Source organism: Falco naumanni, chromosome 8 (genome assembly GCF_017639655.2).
Source record: "Falco naumanni isolate bFalNau1 chromosome 8, bFalNau1.pat, whole genome shotgun sequence".
Classification (NCBI taxonomy): Eukaryota; Metazoa; Chordata; class Aves; order Falconiformes; family Falconidae; genus Falco; species Falco naumanni.
In genome coordinates, this window is record NC_054061.1 from 11139448 (window position 1) to 11158194 (window position 18747).

An 18747-nucleotide genomic window follows, 5' to 3' on the forward strand; every position below is an offset into this window, starting at 1 on the left:
GCAGTCATGCAGATACTGAGCTATTCACACCCAAATCTTACAGAGTCCTTTGCAGTGCTAGAAGCAGATGCACCGGCCTGCTTCTTTAATCCATTTCACCTTGCATAATTTCCAGGCAACAATCTTATATTCTGAACTGAGCCATAGGATATTTCAGTAATGAAACAATCTGTGGTTATAAAGTATTCAAAGACATTTCGGTGTCACTTAACAAGGAAATATTTAGTCAATCTACTACTATTACAGTAATGCTCAAATTGCCATCTGGAAGACTCGGATTCAAAAATCAGTCTCTGGATCCCAGGCTCAGCTCACGAAGGCCGAATACATTGTAAAGAAGATGCAATTAGTCTCCAGGGAAAGGCTTCTGCAGGCTGTCATTGGCTCTGCAGCATGCAGCACACTCACTCATGTGGATAAAAATAACATATTGAAATGGCAGCTGCTCAGTAAAGGAAGAGGATTTGAGCAGGGATAAAAATATACCTTTAAAAGAGGAAAGAAAAAGGTAAAATGCCTATCAAAAGCATTACACGGTAATACTGAATGTACTGAATCAATGACACTTAAGAGTCACCTTTGAACCTTAAGCAGGAAACACTATTTATTTCATGCAAGACAACCCAGGAACATAATCAGTGACCTAAACAAATCCAAGGCTAGCATAGCCTAATCACCTCAGTCAAGAACACACACTGTGAATGGATTTTGTTAAATTTTGAAGAATTCCTACTTACAATTTTATTACAGGGCACCAAACCTGCTGTTCTGAACATACCATGTGAAGACAGGAATTATTTCCAACAGACAGCAGGTTCTAAACCGTGACTGGTATTTATTACCGTGTTCATAGCCTAAGTTGTTTTGAAGGTATATTTTAACATCGTACCTTTTTCTCTTGAAGTCCATTACAATATGAAAGGGGTGGTGTTAGTGTTACACACTGAATTCATGTTGAGTCAGTATTAAAGCTTCTCAAAGACTCACAAGACAGCAGTGAGACCTATTAGATCATCTAAATTATTTCCGTGCCATTCTGAGATTACTCTCTACAGTATGTTTTATTAGTGTCTTGCCCAGGCTATTTTTAAAGTCTCAAACCTAGAAGCTTTTCCTTTCTGAGAGTATCCAACTTTAGTTTAAAATCACTGTACGCGCTGATTAATCCATTTAAAATGCAAACCAAAAAAATTCTTATGGACCTGCTTATTTAACTGCAAGTCTTTGAAACGGCAAGCAAGATTTGAACTGGCAACCATAGTTTGTCATATTTTAAGATTTCTAGATGCAATGTTTTTAAAGATTGCCTTCAATCAGTTTAAAGATGAGGCAAGAAGACAGTGAAAACAGGAGAGATACAGAATCTGTTAAGACATACACTAACTGATACGGATGGAAATAAAACACAGAAGGCTTGTGATCACATGAGCCCTTCTTCACACTCCACTTGAACTATGTTCTGTACCAGCAAGTTACAATTTTTTCCAGCTGTATCAGTTGGTTTAACTAAAGGTATTTCCTCTCCTTACAAATCCCGCCCTGCTTATGGATGATCACTGCAGCATTACCATGACACAGTAGATGCTAGTTTGAATAAAGTTCTATTCTTAAGTATATTACAGCAACTAAGTTACTGTATGCTATGCCAGATAAGCTGCAGTCCAATTCAGTGTACTGCATATTTCCCTATAAGCAAACATAATGTTTTTGTGGAGGAAATTGTTGAAAAATGAGACTTTGCTGCAAAGTATTTCACATAGGCTCACTTGAATTTTTCACCTGTTTTGAAGCTTTTCCTTTATAGTTTTATAACTATTAACCATGAAACAGAACAATTTATAAAGAACAAATAATTCCCTGAGCAATACATGACTGATAATTACTGTGCTTTGATCAGTATGAAACAGCACACACAAAACTTTAGACAAACTATAGCTGACTCTGCACAGGAGATTAACAATCAAGCTCAAGCAGGAATTAACACGTATCAGAACTATACTTATTCTTTGCTGACACACATATTCCATCATTCTTAAAACATGGCAAGCGTGCAAAAAATTTTTCCAATTGAAAAAATTCAAAACATTTTAAAAAAATTATAGTACTGTACAGAACTACCCTTGTTTAGTTGCTGAATATAAATACATATGAACCTGAGTTTGTTAAACTCAAATTTAAAGAGAAATTTTGTTTGTTCTACAGCCATGTTCCCTTGGGTTGTTATCTTGCCAGATTTCAGTGGCTAAAACCTGGGCTGGGCCTGCCTGACAGTCGAACAGAAGGTCTCAGGGCAAATCTCACATGCTGCAGTCAAGGAAGGGGATCTGATTCTTGCTTCAGTATACAATGCTGGGGGCATAGGATGCTGCCAGACAGCATATAAACCCAATTAAAGCTATTACTACTTGTCATTAATAAAAGCCTGGTCGCCACTACATAAGGAGAGAATGTATTTTGGTTTTTTAATTCATTTGGCATTACTTTGAGCTACATCAAGCTCTCCTTGTCATTTCAATAGGAAAGTGTATTTTTTTTGGTGTTTCTCATCACCCTGACTGCTGCATAGTACTGGGGATGTAAAATGCAAGCTGCATTTTCAGACCACAGTGAATGCAACAAATGCAAGTTACTGCCAGTTTATCAGAGGTTGGTCTTCTGAGCAAGAATCACTACTAAAACAAGTCAGATTTCATTAACACTGCATGCCTTGGTATCAAGAAATTTACTTTCAGAAACCACAAGTTATTGCCAGTGTATCAAAGGTTGGTCTTCTGAGCAAGAATCACTATTAAAACAAGCCAGATTTCATTAACACAACAAGCGCTGATAGCGAAATAAATGTACTTTCAGAAACCACAAGTGCAGATTTGGGTTTTTAGTGGTCTTATGACTGATAACAAAACTAAATGTTTAGATAATGAGCATAAGTAAGTTTGACTACTTTTACTTATACAAGTAACCATTGAACCGAAATAGATACTCATTATACAGAACAAGAATAAGAAACTAGACTTCTGAATTGTATACCATAAGCAGTTTCTATTCAGGTTTAGATAAAATATGTAGACAATGCTTTGAATACTTTGTAAGTTGAAGTATTTTCAAAGTAAGATTACCTTTGCCAAAAAAAAAAAGAAAAAAAAAAAAGAAAAAAAGGTAAATCCCAACTGCAAGTCAGTTCAATCTCCCTTTTCCTCTCTCAATGGTACAAAGAATTCTGCAATTCAAGGCAGCACCAAAAAGACAGGTAAATAACTAAAAAAAATCATGATGAACTATTCAGTGTTCTTCTCAAGATGACACAGATAAACCTCATTCTTCCCCAAGACAGAAAGAACTATGACTTCAGCAGGAAAACACTACTAAGAAAAAAGTTACGTCTCACTGAGCTGCACAAGATTCCTGAAGTTGATAATTTTTACAGCCTGTACACATCATATCCATTAAAAACAACACTGGCAGCTTAAACAAAAGATCAGCTTATGTTTGTGTTTTGCATTGTTTTGTATAAAGACAAAACACACAAGTGCTCAGGTGTGGCAATAGCTTCATCTAGAGACAGCTGAAAAGAAGGAGGCCTACCGGAGCTGACTCACATGCATTAGGTGCACTATGTAACTTTACTTTTCCTAACCAAAACTTAAGTTTTTTATTCTAAGTAAGCACAACTTCCCAATTATTTACTGCAGTAAATAGTCTCTTTCTAAATTTACCTTTCAGTGAATCATTTTCAGCTCTCATTATGTCAATTAGCGAGTTCTCCAGTGAATGCATGTCAAAAGTCCTTGTGCGATCCTGCAAGCAAATAAATTAAAAAAAAGCACTAGTTTAGGCAACACAGAGTGTTAAACAAGACCATCTGAAACATAAAAACTTCAGTTTTGTTCTACATTACCACAGCAGAATTAAGCAAGAATACATACACCACTAAAGTCAGTCTGATATAGGAATACTAAAAATCAGAATATTCTTAAATATTAATCTGATCTACAGCTCTCATAACCAATCATTTAAGAACCCAAATACAATATTTAGTCTGTATTCCTTGCTATACAGTTAAACTTTGTTTAAAATTTTTTCACAGCTAGGAAGTAAGCATCACATCCTGGGAGACAGAATTGCAAGGAGAAATCACGAAATAGGTATTTCAGCCCAAATTTAAGAAGATCTAAATTCCAGAAACACATAGAACTTCCTTCACCTAACCACTACCTCAATAACTGAAATAATCAAGTTCTGCACAGTCAGTTCAAATTCTGCATAATTGTAAAGCATTCAATACAAGCAGTAGTGGTCCAAACATTCTGGTTTACTAGGTGACAAGTTTGCTCTGATTTTTAATTCCCTGAATTCAAAAGTTTGGTATTCCAAGCATTACTAAAATTGAAGGATGACTCAATAACTGGGAGGCAAGACGTCTCATGTACCTTATTGTTTCATTATCTCAAGCCATTTGAAGTATACTTACCAAATATTTCTCCTTCATATTAACCAAAGGCATAATTTAACACACATATGGTTCAGATCTTCCCAACTAAAACAATCAATTCCATATCTTACAGATCTGACATTACAGTAGTATAAGGCAACATAAATACCCTGGCACTACATTAATCAGCAAATTCAGAGTAACTTAAATTATATAAAAACTGAAATCTTTACAGTATCATAAAAGGTCACTAACAGAGGCAAAAAATCACTCATGTTCCCAAAACTATTCACCTATCCATGTTATCTATGTATTTATACATTTGGACATTTGTAGAAACACTTGGATAGATTTTTATAGAATTACAGTAATCCACCTTGAATTTAATTTTTCTGTGTCCAAGAACTCTTAACATCAGTTCTAAAGATTTTATTTTATTCCTGTTCTAAGAGATTCACCTCTGAACTGAGATCAAGCATGGAAAGTATCTGTTCAAATAAGAAAGCAAAATGTGAGCAATTCAAGGCAGGCATTTGCTCTAAACTGCTGCTCCACAACCATTGTTATTACAGCAGTGAAGATATGTTTTTTTGTCCCTAACTCTAGCTGTGAAGCTGAAATTTCTCCAAAGCACACAGATTCAGCTTTGATTGCTTTTAAAACCAGTGGTGAACTAAAGAACAGTATTGCATGAAGATGTTGTGTATCAAGTTTTAATGTTCTTAACTTCCAGTGATGAAGTGCTAAAGTAGTATTGATTGCAGTGTTGCAAGAGGCGTTCTTTGTATCAGACAATGATTGGTCATCTTGGACTTTTAACACCTAATACTATTTTAAGAGCAGGAACCCACTAGCTCATAGAGCCCTGATCCATTTCCAAGTTCATAAGTTACAATCTGACCACTAAAAATATACTATTCTTTAATGAAATTTTCTAATATTTTTCCTCTCTTCAGAACAGTTTATTACTGACACAGAACAGGTGAAGTATTTCTACCCAGATGAGCTGCATTTCAAATAGCATTAGAAAAGACCAGAGTTTGGAACCATCTGCTTTATTAGTCTAGCCCAACATCAGATTTGCTATAAAAAGCATAGTGCTTGCCTTGTCTCTCCACAATATTTATTCCCTTTGTCATTTATATTACAACGTAATTAAGGCACCATAGAAAAACCATCATAAGCATTTAAATTCTTCAATTCTGTGGTTTACTTTCACATATTTCCTACTGGTTTCTTCCTTTCCTAGTAGTATTTATGGTTTTGTTTTGATTTATATGTTACTAATTCATAATTATTTCAAACTCTAGTTACACTAAAATACCTTTGCAAGATTGACTAAAAATCCTTGGGTCTGTATCCTAGACCCATAAGAATCCAACAGCTGTGTAACTCGGGAATGGATACTAGAAAACAATCTCTAAATTTTCAGCAGTCCTCACAACATGACAAAAATAGTCTAAAACACAGGTGGGAGCATTTTCTGAAAAACTGACATCCCTCAGTAGCTACTCCTTCCATTCTGGCTTTCATAGTGTATTGTGTTTCTCTGTGTAGAATTAACCTCCAGCCCAACCCATGAACAGCTACAAAATTCTTATTTCACAAAGTGCAGAACCTCAGTAGTTCTAAGTCTTTGTTGAATCTGTGGCAATTAACATTTCAGTTGTCTGAGATATGTGAAGGAAGAAACCCAGGCTGAGTAATTTCTAGTTTATTGTGCTGTGTATGATCTGGAGTACAGGAGCCTGAAGACAGTCTCTTGTCTCTAAAATGTCTGTGTTACGTGGGGTTGAGCTACAGTAACAAACAGAAGGTTTTGCTGCAACGGTTAAGTTTTTAATACCGAGAACAGAGAGTTTAAACATTTGAGAAGAAAAAATGGAATTGAACTGGTTAGCTGATAGGGACACCACATTCTCTCAATGTAAGCTTTTTGTGTTGAGTAGTTTATAATTTTCCCCTTCTAAGTGAACCAGCAAGTTGTCACTTTTCTAGTATAAGGTCCATAACCTTCTAATCATACTGCAAGCTTTTTACAACACGACCCTGCACACCAATACAAAAGATCAACTGGTCACATTCCTACCTGCAGCTATTAGCAAACACGTAAAAAGACCTGGCTAAAATGCGGCCCACAGTCATACTCATGCTTTCCAGTGGTTCCAGTACCTTGTCACAGCACTGGAGAAGAAAGACTGCCATAGGCTACAGCACTCTCAGATTGCTGCTGTTACTATTTATTTCTTGCCTATCTTTCCAACAAAAGGTCTCTGTGCTTAGAGCATATCTAATCGTCATTGTCAATTCATGGTGCTGAATTGCCCCAGCCTCAACACCCTTGGGAAGATCAGTCTTGTTCCTGGGTTGTTTGAAACAGTTTGCTCCTCCAAGTCTCTGCTTATCATTAGATGATAGGAAACCACGTTAAGCACAACACTGAGAGCCACTACTAGTGTTACATCGCATTTGGATATATTCCTGAAATTAATGCAGCAGTCTACCTCTCCGGGAATGCAGAGTAATTCAAGAACTTGGTATATAAGTAAGCCTGTATACATCCATCCAAGGAAAAGATGTCAGTCACTTATGTCATCAATATAAACCAGTCAAAATGGCATGCTCAACTGGTTCAGAGGTTCATACAGTGCTTATTATAAAATAACTCCATGAATTTAATTGACTACTTGCCCTGATACTGAAAGGGTCCACACTACTAGAGAAAGTCACCATTAGTAGCTTTTTTAGAATTTTTTTTTTTTACAATTTAAAGGCCTTTTTATAGTGAGACTATTTTGAAAAAAGCACAAATTTTGCCAGTCTTCCAAGATGGCCAGCACATTTTATCAGAAACACATATCTGAAATATATATGTATTATATATCTAACATAAAAATAAAGACTGATGACAGGTAAGTGGTAGTGGTCATATTGCTGAAGAAATGTGTAACTATACATTTAATTCCATAACATCAAAAAAGCTGTAACAATCAAGACATTGATCATTAACTGATAACTAAGTGTGAGCTTTTCTCAGATACATGTTAGTTGAGTTATAATGCATATAAGCCATGCTGTACTTAAGAAAAAAATACTTTTTTTTTTTTTCCCCAAAGATCTCATGTAGAGAGAATTAATAAAAATATGGTGGTGTTTCTCATGGATCAACTCACAAAGTTACAGTGCTTTCCATGGAGCTGGATTGCTTACTGTATACTTTTTTTATTTATTTATAAAAAGACTTAGGAGTAATAACTACCCTGGAATAAAGCAGAGTATGTTACACTTCAGTCACAAAATAAGTTAACTACAGCCTGATATTATTTACCCAGGTTGATTACAAGAACATGGCTTTACATGCATTTGTTTAGGGCATCTAGAATTTTGCTTTATTGGGGGCTCAAAGCACACACACATTTACCCTTGGAAAACAGAGCTGAGGCAGAAAGACATCAGGTTGAACACAGGGCCACCAAAGAAAACACAAAAAAAACCCCAAAAAACAACAAAACAACCAAAAATCCCCAAACAACCTGCTGTCTTAATACATGACCATGTTTAAAATGTCAGCCAACATTTCAACAGACATTCATTAAACGTAATTTTGAATAAGCATTATTGTTTTCACAATTATATAGAAGAAGTGACAGCTAACAGATCAGGTTAAGAGAAAGCTATTGAGACTGTAAATATTCTACAACAGCAAACACAATCGTTTCGAACTATATGCTGGCCAGCTCTGTCTACAGAAAAATAAAACTCTTCTGATTGTCCCACTGTCTAGAAATCATTTGTGTAAGTATGTGAGTGCTCATAACAATGCGATCTTATTGTTAAAGCACAGGGAGAGTGCAGGACTTCATGTCACAGTTTTGTCATTGGATTCATATAGCATGGGCAAACCAGTCTGTAACAACAGCGGTTTCCCCACTAGCACCTATACAGATTATTTTATAGTTAGCGGTCTTGTAAAAAATAGAACCACGTGTAAATAATCACTAAATTCTGGTTCCTATCCCAATTTTATTTTTCAAAGTCCAAAGAGATTTCATTCCAAAAAGGAAGTTGCTTGCAACTAAGCCTATACAATATATACTGGGACAACCTCCTATGCCAAAGAAATGAAACATTAATTTTTCATGCACAGGAAGATCATACTTTTCACTTAATAATCCCATACTGAAATACTCTCACACATCAGAAAAATGTACATGTAACTTAACTATTGAAGTGCAGATTCCTTATATTTAATCTGTACCCACAGCATTATCAACACCTGAAAACTGAGATTCCAGAACCTAAGGATTTCTATTCAGTGCTTCCCATGATGGGCCCCCCAATGCTAAAAACCCAAACTGCACAAAAAAGTAAAGCCTGGCAAAGCCTGAGCACTTGCTGGTAGCTAAGGCTGTGCCTGATGTTAAGAAATAGGACTTCTCTGGAGACAGAGGCATCAATAATAATGCAAAGTATGCCACTGCATTAAGGAATTTATTGAAGGTGATTAAGCTGCATTTATGGAGTCAGCGCAGTTGTAAAACTGGGCCTTATTTTATATATTTAAATCTTTGTCAAACCAGAATACTTGTGAAATTTGGAAAACTCACAACTACATTTGCTACCCACATTATAGCACGGGAAGCCTGAAACTTTCTGAAACCTTGTATGTATTTCCCACAATTCAAAAGCCTTTTGTCTCAGGCAAAGTAAAGTGTGTAGGGAGAGGTAATATTATAGGTACTAAATAGAAGTTCCACATTTTTCTTTTAATTGCAAAGCAAATTTGGACTAGATTATGCTTCTGGGTAAGCTTCTCCTCCTTCCCACCATGCTGCAAATGCTGTATTCCAGCTCCTAGTCCAGTATCCAGTGAATTAAAGGCTTTGAATAAACAGGTTTTTCCTGAAAGGATGTTGCTGTATGCTGCCCTGATCATCTTTTATAGCTTCACCAGGGAACAATAAGAAAAAGCTGGAAAAGTGACGCATAACAGGAGTTTTTTTGGGAGGGAGCACTTCTGGTTTAGTCAAACTTGAACTTTTTTTTTTTTAAGTGTTAGAAATTACAGACCTTTATAAAAAATTCCAGTAACATGTCTGATTCTATTTTAGCCACACATTAAGTTTTTATGTATCTTCTAGAAATTATTTTCCACAATATCTTACGTTCTTAATCTTTATGCTGGACTGCTAAGTATGCAATTTTCAAAGCAAAATGCTTAATAAGAGTACTCCTTTTAATCTTACAAAAATACAAACATAATTCAAATAGCTTCTAACAAAAGCTCTCTTTAAAAAGAAACCCTGAGGTCAAAAACGCACAGGAGGGCCAAAGCTGAAGTATTAACGTCAGTCGTAAGTTTATAAAACAAGAACAGTGTTAACTTCCACAATACTTAACTTGTGCATGTCATACCACATTAGAGTGCTTCTAATTCCACAGATCAGTAGCTGTGGGGAACAGCACACAAAACACTAATTACTACACAGCTGATGTAGTTGTAGAAAAATGGGTGAACAAACATTCAAAAAATCCAACTTCAAGTTTATATTCTATTTTAAAGTGATAGCTTGAAACTTCTTGGAATAATTGCTGCTCCTATAATAAAAATGTGATTCTGCAGAACTTTTTGCAAAACATGTAGCCTCATTTTATGCAACCAGCCATCATGACTTATGAAAAGGTTCCTCAAAAACAAAGAAGAAATATTAAAATAAAGAGGCACGGTAAAGAAATTTATTTGCAAAATTCCTTCAAGAGGAAAGATTGGCAACTGCATTCAAGAGATTATTTTTTAATTCCAGCTTCCCATGATTTTGTTTAATGCACTTACTAAATCAACCCATTTCAAACAAATCATGATGTATAGCTCAGAATTAAAACACATTCTGTAATCACGTATGTGTTTTCTCAAACATTCCGTATCTGCCTCGGGGAAGAGAAAGTCTCTCTGGCACAGACCCTCAATGGATTTGGAAGGGGTTATATACCTGGAAACTAGCCACTACAGAAGAAAGGAAAAAACATTTTGAACAAGTGGATATAATGAACTGCTCTCATGTATAAAATTCTTTGAAATGGGCAGTTATTTTCAAGCCTAATTCCAGGAAGAAAGACAAATTATTTTTAAGCATTTTTACAGAAAGCTGGACGCTATTGCTTAACATGCTTGTGCCTTCAAAAAGCAATTTAAAAAACATCGTCACACATTTGAAGATGAGATCTGGAAACCTGGAAATGCCTATCAAAGCAAGATTTATGCGTTGCATAACAGGCAGGATGTTCTACTCTTATGAGGAAGTACAAGTACATAGCAAAAGGAAAGCCAAAACAATCTTTACGGCAATGCTGCAGTAAAATGCAATGAGCACTTAGTTTGTCAGTGCTGCTGGGAGAGAAGTAGAAGGAATTATTTTTAAAAAATCAGTAATTTTGTAAGATGCAATAGTCATAGTGAAAGCATTTTAATTTGTTAATTCTCAGGGAAGGCTGTTATATCCAAAAGGCCCAAATATTATTTTTTTTTTATTCAGGAACCATTTTTTCATTTGGAGACCATTTCCTTTTCAAATGAACACACAAAGAACAATGGCTTTTCTCTTTTCAAAAGATCTTTGAAGGGGGAAGCCTGCCCAGTGGCTAAAGCACAATCATCAAAACTTGATTTCATTAACAGATCTGGTAACAGTCTTCTCTGACCTTGCTTCCAGTTCCAGCTCTGCAACAAGAGGTTCCTACAGACATGCTACTTCTGAAATGTTATGAGACAGAATTTCAAATGAAGAACAAAAACCACAATGTTTTGCATGCAGCTCTCAATACCAAGCAAGCAATCCTGAAATTGCAAGATTACCAAACAGATCATCGCAGTATTCTCCTTTCATCTGCACTATTTGGAATGCCCATTTCATCACAAGCATCTAAGGTCTATGGGCAAAAACATGTGAAGTGAGCAGCAGTTCACATTAGTGGTTTATAGGGACATTATGCAATGTTGTCCTCTCTGAAGAGGAAATGACCACTTACACTTGGTTACCCTATTTCCATCAAAACAGACTTCTGTGTTTCACCAAGCTTTGGAGTAAAGACAACCTCTGAGAGAAAAAGAGAGTGATCCCAAAATATTTGCAGTTGATGGTTTATATATTGCCTTCTAAAGAAACTAATTTTCACTAGATTGCAGCAACACTTGTTAATGATTTAAGTAGCAACACATAAATATTAAATGAAAGGGATAGTTGTATCAAATTACTCCATTATGTTGCTGAAGCAAAGACAGCTTTCAATTATTTCCTAAACAGGAATCTAAGAAGATTCTAGTAACAAAATAGCCTTGTCCAGTACATGATTGCATCAAGGATACTTCATATATATATGTGTGTGTATATATATATGTATGAACACAAATATACAATAAGCAAAACTTATTTCTGCTTTGAGTCAGGCATACAATCAGCATAATAAAATGAAATAAAGAACACATCAAAGGTCAATTTTTACATCATTTGTTTCCAGCAATTCAAAAATTCAGTATGCTTTCAACACAAAAATGACGAAGTGACCAAAGGAGCTAAAGGCTTTATACAAAAAAAAAGTTATAAAAAGCAGTTGTCCAAGATGGCTTCAAAATTAATCAGCATCTTTCTCGGTCTGCAGTGCTGAAGTCCTGTTTTGCTGTCCTGCCCTTTTCTTCACAGAAGTGATAGTAACAGACTGCAAAGCACTTCACTCTTAACACTTTCCTTTTTCTTGGCATGAAGGAGTGTCAGACTTGGTCTTGACATGTACAGCTTCATCTTAGTGTTTATGTAAACAGATACCAACATGCTACACAAAAATTATTTCTTTACCAGGATCAAAATAAGTGTGTCTGATATTTTATGTTTGGAACACAACCCAGAACTCAAGGTTGACTTTGCCAATTTCCTGAAATTTCCTTGATGTCAAACCAAGCATGTTTCTATCACTGAGTTTATATTTGGGCCTTACACACAGCAGCAAGGACACACTTGGTCTCATTCTGTCACTCTGAACATCAGCTATGTGTCAGGGTACAGAATGAATTAAACTGTGAGCCAAGTCTCACTGCAGTGAGGCTGAAAAAAGACCGACTCCAGCTGTGTCCCTTTTTCTAATGGTTTCAGTGTATAAATTTGGTATGCTGGACACAGGTTCATTATATTAATGACTAATCCTGACATTAAAATCAATTATTACTATGCATTCTAAATTTAAAAGGGCTCTACCTGATACTGAACCAGCTAGTAGCTCTGCAGTAGAAAAAGGTCTCTTGACAGAAAGTTATTGCCAGCAGCTGCTCTGTTGTCAGAAGGCTGCATAGGCAGGCCCCGCAAACCAAACAGAAACTGAACAGTTTACAAAGCAGAACTGAACTGTTCCTATGTCTGAATCTACAAAGTCATTATTAAATATAATTCTGTTTCTTTAGGGTGGTTTACAATGTGAGACTTATTGCACAGTTTTTATCTACAGATCTTTCAAATTATTTTAAAGTAGGTCACCCTGGTTCTTCCAGCATGGCTAGAAATCATTTGGAAAATTTTACTTTTGCCCTCATTTGAAACTTTGAAACATTGGAAAACAACCCTCTAAACGTAAAAGAACTCTTCATTTTTTTGATTCACCTTACAGTTTACAAAAGGTGCACACATACACACAAAACCTAGTTTTAACTAGTGGTCAGATGAAGAAAAGAGTACTTCTGTTTTAATTTTTACTGCAAATTAGGTTCAACATTATACAGTTCTTCTCAAATTCATAAGAAGTCAGCCTAGAAGGAGACATTGAACTGCCAGACAACCTGCCTCCTGCCAGGATAAGGCCACATTAAAATCTAGGAGAGCACCAACTGACACTCCTCCAGATCTATTTTTGGTGATAATTTAATAGCCTGTAACAAAAATTTGCTGCCATTAATGAGGAAAGCAAACTGCATTGATTACCATCATGTAAAAAAGTCAAAGCTTCCAAAAATGCTACAAAAAATATGTTGCACTACAAGTCCATATGATACTGTAAAACTAAATAAAATCACCTAATACTTTTTCTCAGATATGGCACATTCTCAAATACTTTAGAAGGCCTCAGATCTTTCATACCTTCAGCAGCAGCACTTTTTTCCTTACTCCTTTTTTGTAGATATACTTGCTACTTGTAACGATGTTTGCTCATCAGCTATTTCTGAATGTGTCTTAAGTATTAAGCTGGACAAAACTGGCTAATACAGACGACTGGTGGGCAACAAATACTTACATGACTAGCACTATTGAAAAAAACCCACCATGATTCACAGCTCAGAGAGTAATTCACACGATGACATTTCAAGTAAGCCATATATTTTTTTTTTAGTTGCAAGCGCATAAGCCATACAATCAGATGTACTGTTGAAACACCAGACTCTTTCTAGGTCATTTTAAATGCACCTACGTGTTACTTTTCTTATGGATATAACAGCGTGCTCACCTGAAAAGGAAAAATGTTGTCAGCTCTATTCAAACTGTCTTCCATCCATGACTTTGGAGCAAAGGCCGAGCTGGGTCGAGCATATTTCTGCAACTGGATATGATTACTTGCAAAATTCTTCTTTAAGGGCGAGATGGAGTTCAAGGGTGTTATCCCTCCGTTCAGTCCCCTGCGGTGGTCTCGACCTTGGGACCCACCCCACCCACCGTATCCACCGCCACCAGGGCTCCACGAAGATGGTGTAGGCGATGGACTTTGGTAGCTGCTCCATGGAGAAGGTGGCTTGTTAAGATTATTAGCCAAATGAGGCAATTGATTAAAAGCAGCATTTCTATGTGTGAATGGAGGTGGATGAGGACTTGCAGGAGACCTCCTCTGTTGCTGATGCTGATTGTGATGATGCTGAAAATGGGGGTGATGAGGGTGGTGTTGAGAGAGGGGTCCAATTTGGGGGGAAAAGCTACCACCAAAGCCAGGGCTGACGTGATGTGGAAAATTCTGAAACAGCAGAGCACCATTATTAGCTGAGGCAGTAGGGACCCCTCCCTGGTGAAAAAAACTTGCATCTTCATTGATTATTGTAGAAGAAGAAGGAGCTATAGCTGCAGACCAGTTACTAAAACCAGTCAGAGAAGATGCAGTGGATGTCAAGGGCTGTGTCGAAGTACCTAGCCCCGAAGCTTCTTGATAATCAAATCCTGTTAATACCGGCGATTCTATTCTTATTTTCTCCTTTCCATTGCCGTTCTCTGAAGAATTATCGCCCTGATTTTCTTCAGTTTTAGCTTTCTCAGGTTCAGAGAGCATGCCTGCTTCCTGACTTTGACCAGGGGAAAGCTGCTGTTTTTCTAGGGACTCTTGCTTTTCCTGTTGCTGAGTTTTAGATTTTTCTGACCCCAGAATCTCATCCTGAATATTATGGGCAGCTGGAGCAGGAAAGAGCCAAGCTGACCCAGCACTACTGCCATTGGCAGCTGTGTTATTATTTATAAAAGCAGCAGGGCTGGGGGTTGCATTTTGATGATGGTGTGGAGGCTGCAGATGTGGATGAAATCTGACTGGAAAAGCTGACTTATTTCCAGTGTTGTTTTGCACTAACACTCCAAACCCGTAATCCCCCATTTATTATATTTAGGGTTTGAATCCTCCCTGTAAGAACAAGTTGATGTTTAGTGTTTACCTCGTCCTCTTCTGAGGCGAGATTAGTAAGTATCCTGTTTTTAGCTAGATATTCCAGTTTCTCCCTCCACGCTATTTATTTCAGATTTGGATAAAGATGTTCGTTTTTTGCAAAAGATAGATCTCTTCAACTATTTAAATATGTCAATTTGTGTCTGTTTCCTTCCTTTGGCCAGGAGGAAGGGAAAAATAAATCTTTGGTTCACAAAATAAGAGGCTTCCTTTTTTTAAAGGAAATGCACAGCAATAAGAGAAAAAGCTTCTGGGGAATAAGGATAAAGAGATTCTAACTATCCTGTTTTTTTCCTCCTCAGCAGCCTTGACTCGCCCATAAATGAGTTAAGAGGGAAGGAAAAAAAAAATATACAATGACGTCTGGTCCCCCGACCCCTTGGCAGCAAAAAATAGATTTAAATCTGGAATAATTTAATACATCTCTATAATCTAATATATATTTGTGTCCTGTTCAAAAAGAGTCTTTGCTGTGGGTAAGGGAAAAATTTACCTCAGGATCTCAGCATTCAGAAGGGTGAAAAGGAAGAGTGAGTTGCAGAAGAGGCTTTTTCCCGTGCTGCTGGGTTTAACCTATTATATTTAGTAATAATATGCACTCTGTGTGTGTGTGCGCGCGCGCGTGTGGTTGTTTAAAGGGGTAAGATCTTATCTCAGGAAATTAGTATTCTATGTGTGTTGGGTGGGGAGTGAGTTGTGCAGGAGAAGGGTGGATTCTTGATGCTGCTCGTTTTGGGCTGGGTTTCTGAGCTCGCCAGACTCGCTTCTTATTTATGATCCAATATTTGCGTGTCCTTCATATGAGTCCTGGCTGTCCGAAGAGGCAGATTTACATCTCAGAAATGAGCATTCACCGTTCGGGAAAAGGGAGGGGAGGAGGGGACAGCGAGTTGTGCAGGAGGAAGGGGAAGGAGGTTTTCTTGCTCTCACTGCTGCTGGGAGGGTGGTTTCTGGTGCGGGGCTCGCCTCCTTCCACCGAGATACGGGGGTTCCCCGCAGACGAGCGAGCCCCTGGCTGAAAGGCCGGGTGGGTACGCGTGTGTGTGTTGTTCCTCCTCAGGGACCAGGCATCCAGCGGGGCAGGGGCGGCGCTGGCAGGCTCGGCTCGCCAGGCCCCGGCTGTGGGGTGTCCCCCGCGGTGTCCCCCCTCCCTCACAAGAGTCCTGGTGGCGGGGAAGGCAGGAGGGATATTTTTTACCTCAGGAGAGGAGCAGCCTCCGGCAGGGAGGGGAAGGTGCAGGCGGCGGGGGGCCGGGCTCCTCTCTCCCCCATGGAAGGTGTTTAACCGGTTCTCCCAAATCGCCCGGAGATTACGGGGCAGGGGCTCGGCCGCTGGGCGCAGCGGAGGGGGGACCCGGCGGACTAACCGGGGCGCGGGGTCCGGCGGCGGCGGCGGCTCCTCGGAGCAGTCCTTCCCCAGCTGCTGCGCGTCTTCTCGGCTCCAGGCGGGCTTCCTTCCCCCTCATGTAAACCGGCCGGGCACCGGGAGGGTCGCCGTGGGGGACGCTGCTGCCGGGAGCTGAAAGGAGGGGGGAGGCTCCGCAGGCGAGAGCCACAGGAGGGGGGGGGGGAGAGCTGCCGCGACACCGGCTCCGGGGAGTCGGGAGGCGCTTCGGTAGCCGGCGAGCCTGGCTGCGACGGGTCCTCCGCGCTGAGCCTCCGCTGCTGCTGCTGCCGCCTTGTTTTGCCTTTTTCTTTTCTTTTTTTTTTTTTTTTTTTCCTGTCTCCTTCCCCTCCCCCCACCCCCCCAGCGGCCGCCGCTTCCTGCCTCGGTGCCGCAGCCGGTGCCTCCCTCCTCCCCACCCGGCCGCTGCCGAGCCCCGTCTCCTCAAGACCGAGCTGCCGCACGAAATGACAACCAGCTGGAGGAGGCAGCGCGGCACTTCCGGTTCGGCGGCGGGCGCGCCCCCGCCCCGCCCCCGGGCCCGGCTCCCCGGCCGGAGGCCCCGCCCCGCCGCGCCCCGCCCCCCTCTTCGTGCCGCCATCTTTGGTAGGGGCAGGGAACACCCTGTCCGGGGCGGCCACTTTTGGTTTTGGAATATCGCCTGCAGCTCGGCAGCCATCCTAAGTATGGGCAAAAGGTCAAGACGGAATGCTCGGCGGGGCAGCCATCTTGGACTGAGGAGAACGGTTCCCGCCTCGAGCGGCCATCTTTGTGGAGGGCAGGTTGTCCGCCGGGGCGCAGGGCTGGCGGCGGGGCCAGGCGGCTCGGGGGCACCCCAAGCCGGTGTCCATTGATGGTCGTTCCCTGCAGCAGTGTCATGGCTAATATCTAAAAATAAAGTCCTACCTGAAACGCTGCCTGTTTGTAACACCCTTTGGCGCCCAGGGGCTGAGGCGAACCTTGCCCCCCCTCAACTGCCCAGGCCGCCACATTTGCACCATCTTGCTCGTGGAACAGCAAGTCAGCAAAATAATGTAACAGTGTTCAGAGGGCAACCTGCATGGAGAAAATACCACAATACCTGAGTGATACTTGCTTTTTGGCTCTTGAAACATGGAACTGGGATACCGTGGCAGAGGGTCATAATAAAAAGATGTGGAAACCTTTGGGAGTTTTCTGAGTTTGTCATTCTAAAAATCTTCTGAAACTCCCACTCATGGAGGTATTTTAAAGGCGCTCCCAAATAACTTGTGTTTTTTTGGTTCTGAAAAAGGCAAAAAAACTAGTTAGTGAAAGAGAGGCACAGAGGGAAACAAATAAATGGGCAGTAAATGGCAGTTACTCAGGGATGGTTCGTGCCGCAGGGCCCAAGCGGTGCCGGCCGCGTCCTCCCTGCCCAGCGCCAGGGGAGCTGCTGCCTGTCGCGTGGGCCGCAGGCGGATTTTTCTGATTTTCAGCCGTATTTGTCAATAAAGGGGCAGGAGGTTTGAGCTGTGACAGCCAGCAAGTCTCATCTTTCAGGATGATGGATGAGGCCATTACAACATTTTAAGCACTATAAATAGAAGTGTTTATGGGGAGGGGTATTACAGAGGCGCATTTGCACTGGAGCGCAGCTCTCAGAGCTGGGGTGGTGGTGGGAAGAAAGGGCCTTTGCTGCGTTACTCTGGTATCTTGAAGTTTTCTGTGGCTTGTGTGGTGCCTCCTGGACCACCATACCTTCACCTCAGCCTGGTGTAAAGCTGGCTTGAGTGCGTGCGTGCGTGCTACCTCAGGAGCAGGTCACCCCAGTGAGAAATTCTGTCCCAGTGACTAACACAAAGGCCCTGGTTTCTAATACATTTTTAGGAAGCTCTGGATTAAAAGTGAATGCGTATTACAGCAAGTTATACAATATAAAATATTAATTCAGCATGTATTTTATATAGCAGTGTTACTTATTAAGCATTTAGTGATTATTACTTCAGCACACATAGCAAATTCTATAAAAGCAATGGGCTCTGTTGAACCCATCTGCCAGGCATACAAAGAGAAATTCCAATTTTACTTCAACTGCAGTTATCGGATGGATAACAGCACACATTGTACATCCGATTGGCTTTCTGTATATACAGTTACATGGTCTATGGGCACAACTGTGGATCCAAAACTGACACAGGCTTTAAAATTTATTCTTGCACAGAAATGTGGATTGTTCGAGGGCAAGCATCAAAATGTTTGTCTGTTACAGATCCATGTTGTAAAATTGTTCATTTCTGGG

The 18747-nt window shown here is 39.8% G+C and overlaps 1 protein-coding gene across 2 annotated transcripts in view; it reads right to left on the minus strand.

Annotated features, from left to right (window-relative positions):
* CPEB4 (cytoplasmic polyadenylation element binding protein 4) overlaps nt 1-16947 on the minus strand; it is a 45298-nt gene extending 28351 nt beyond the window's left edge. The window contains exons 1-2 of one of the 2 annotated variants that reach the window (XM_040605166.1): nt 13913-16947; nt 3714-3795 (exon numbers count right to left, since the gene is read on the minus strand). In XM_040605166.1, coding sequence (XP_040461100.1) covers nt 3714-3795; nt 13913-15034 — 1204 coding nt within the window. In that variant the 5' untranslated portion in view covers nt 15035-16947. The remainder of the gene's footprint in view (nt 1-3713; nt 3796-13912) is intronic. The other variant, XM_040605167.1, reaches the window with a different exon arrangement.
* Between the last annotated feature and the right edge of the window lie 1800 nt (nt 16948-18747).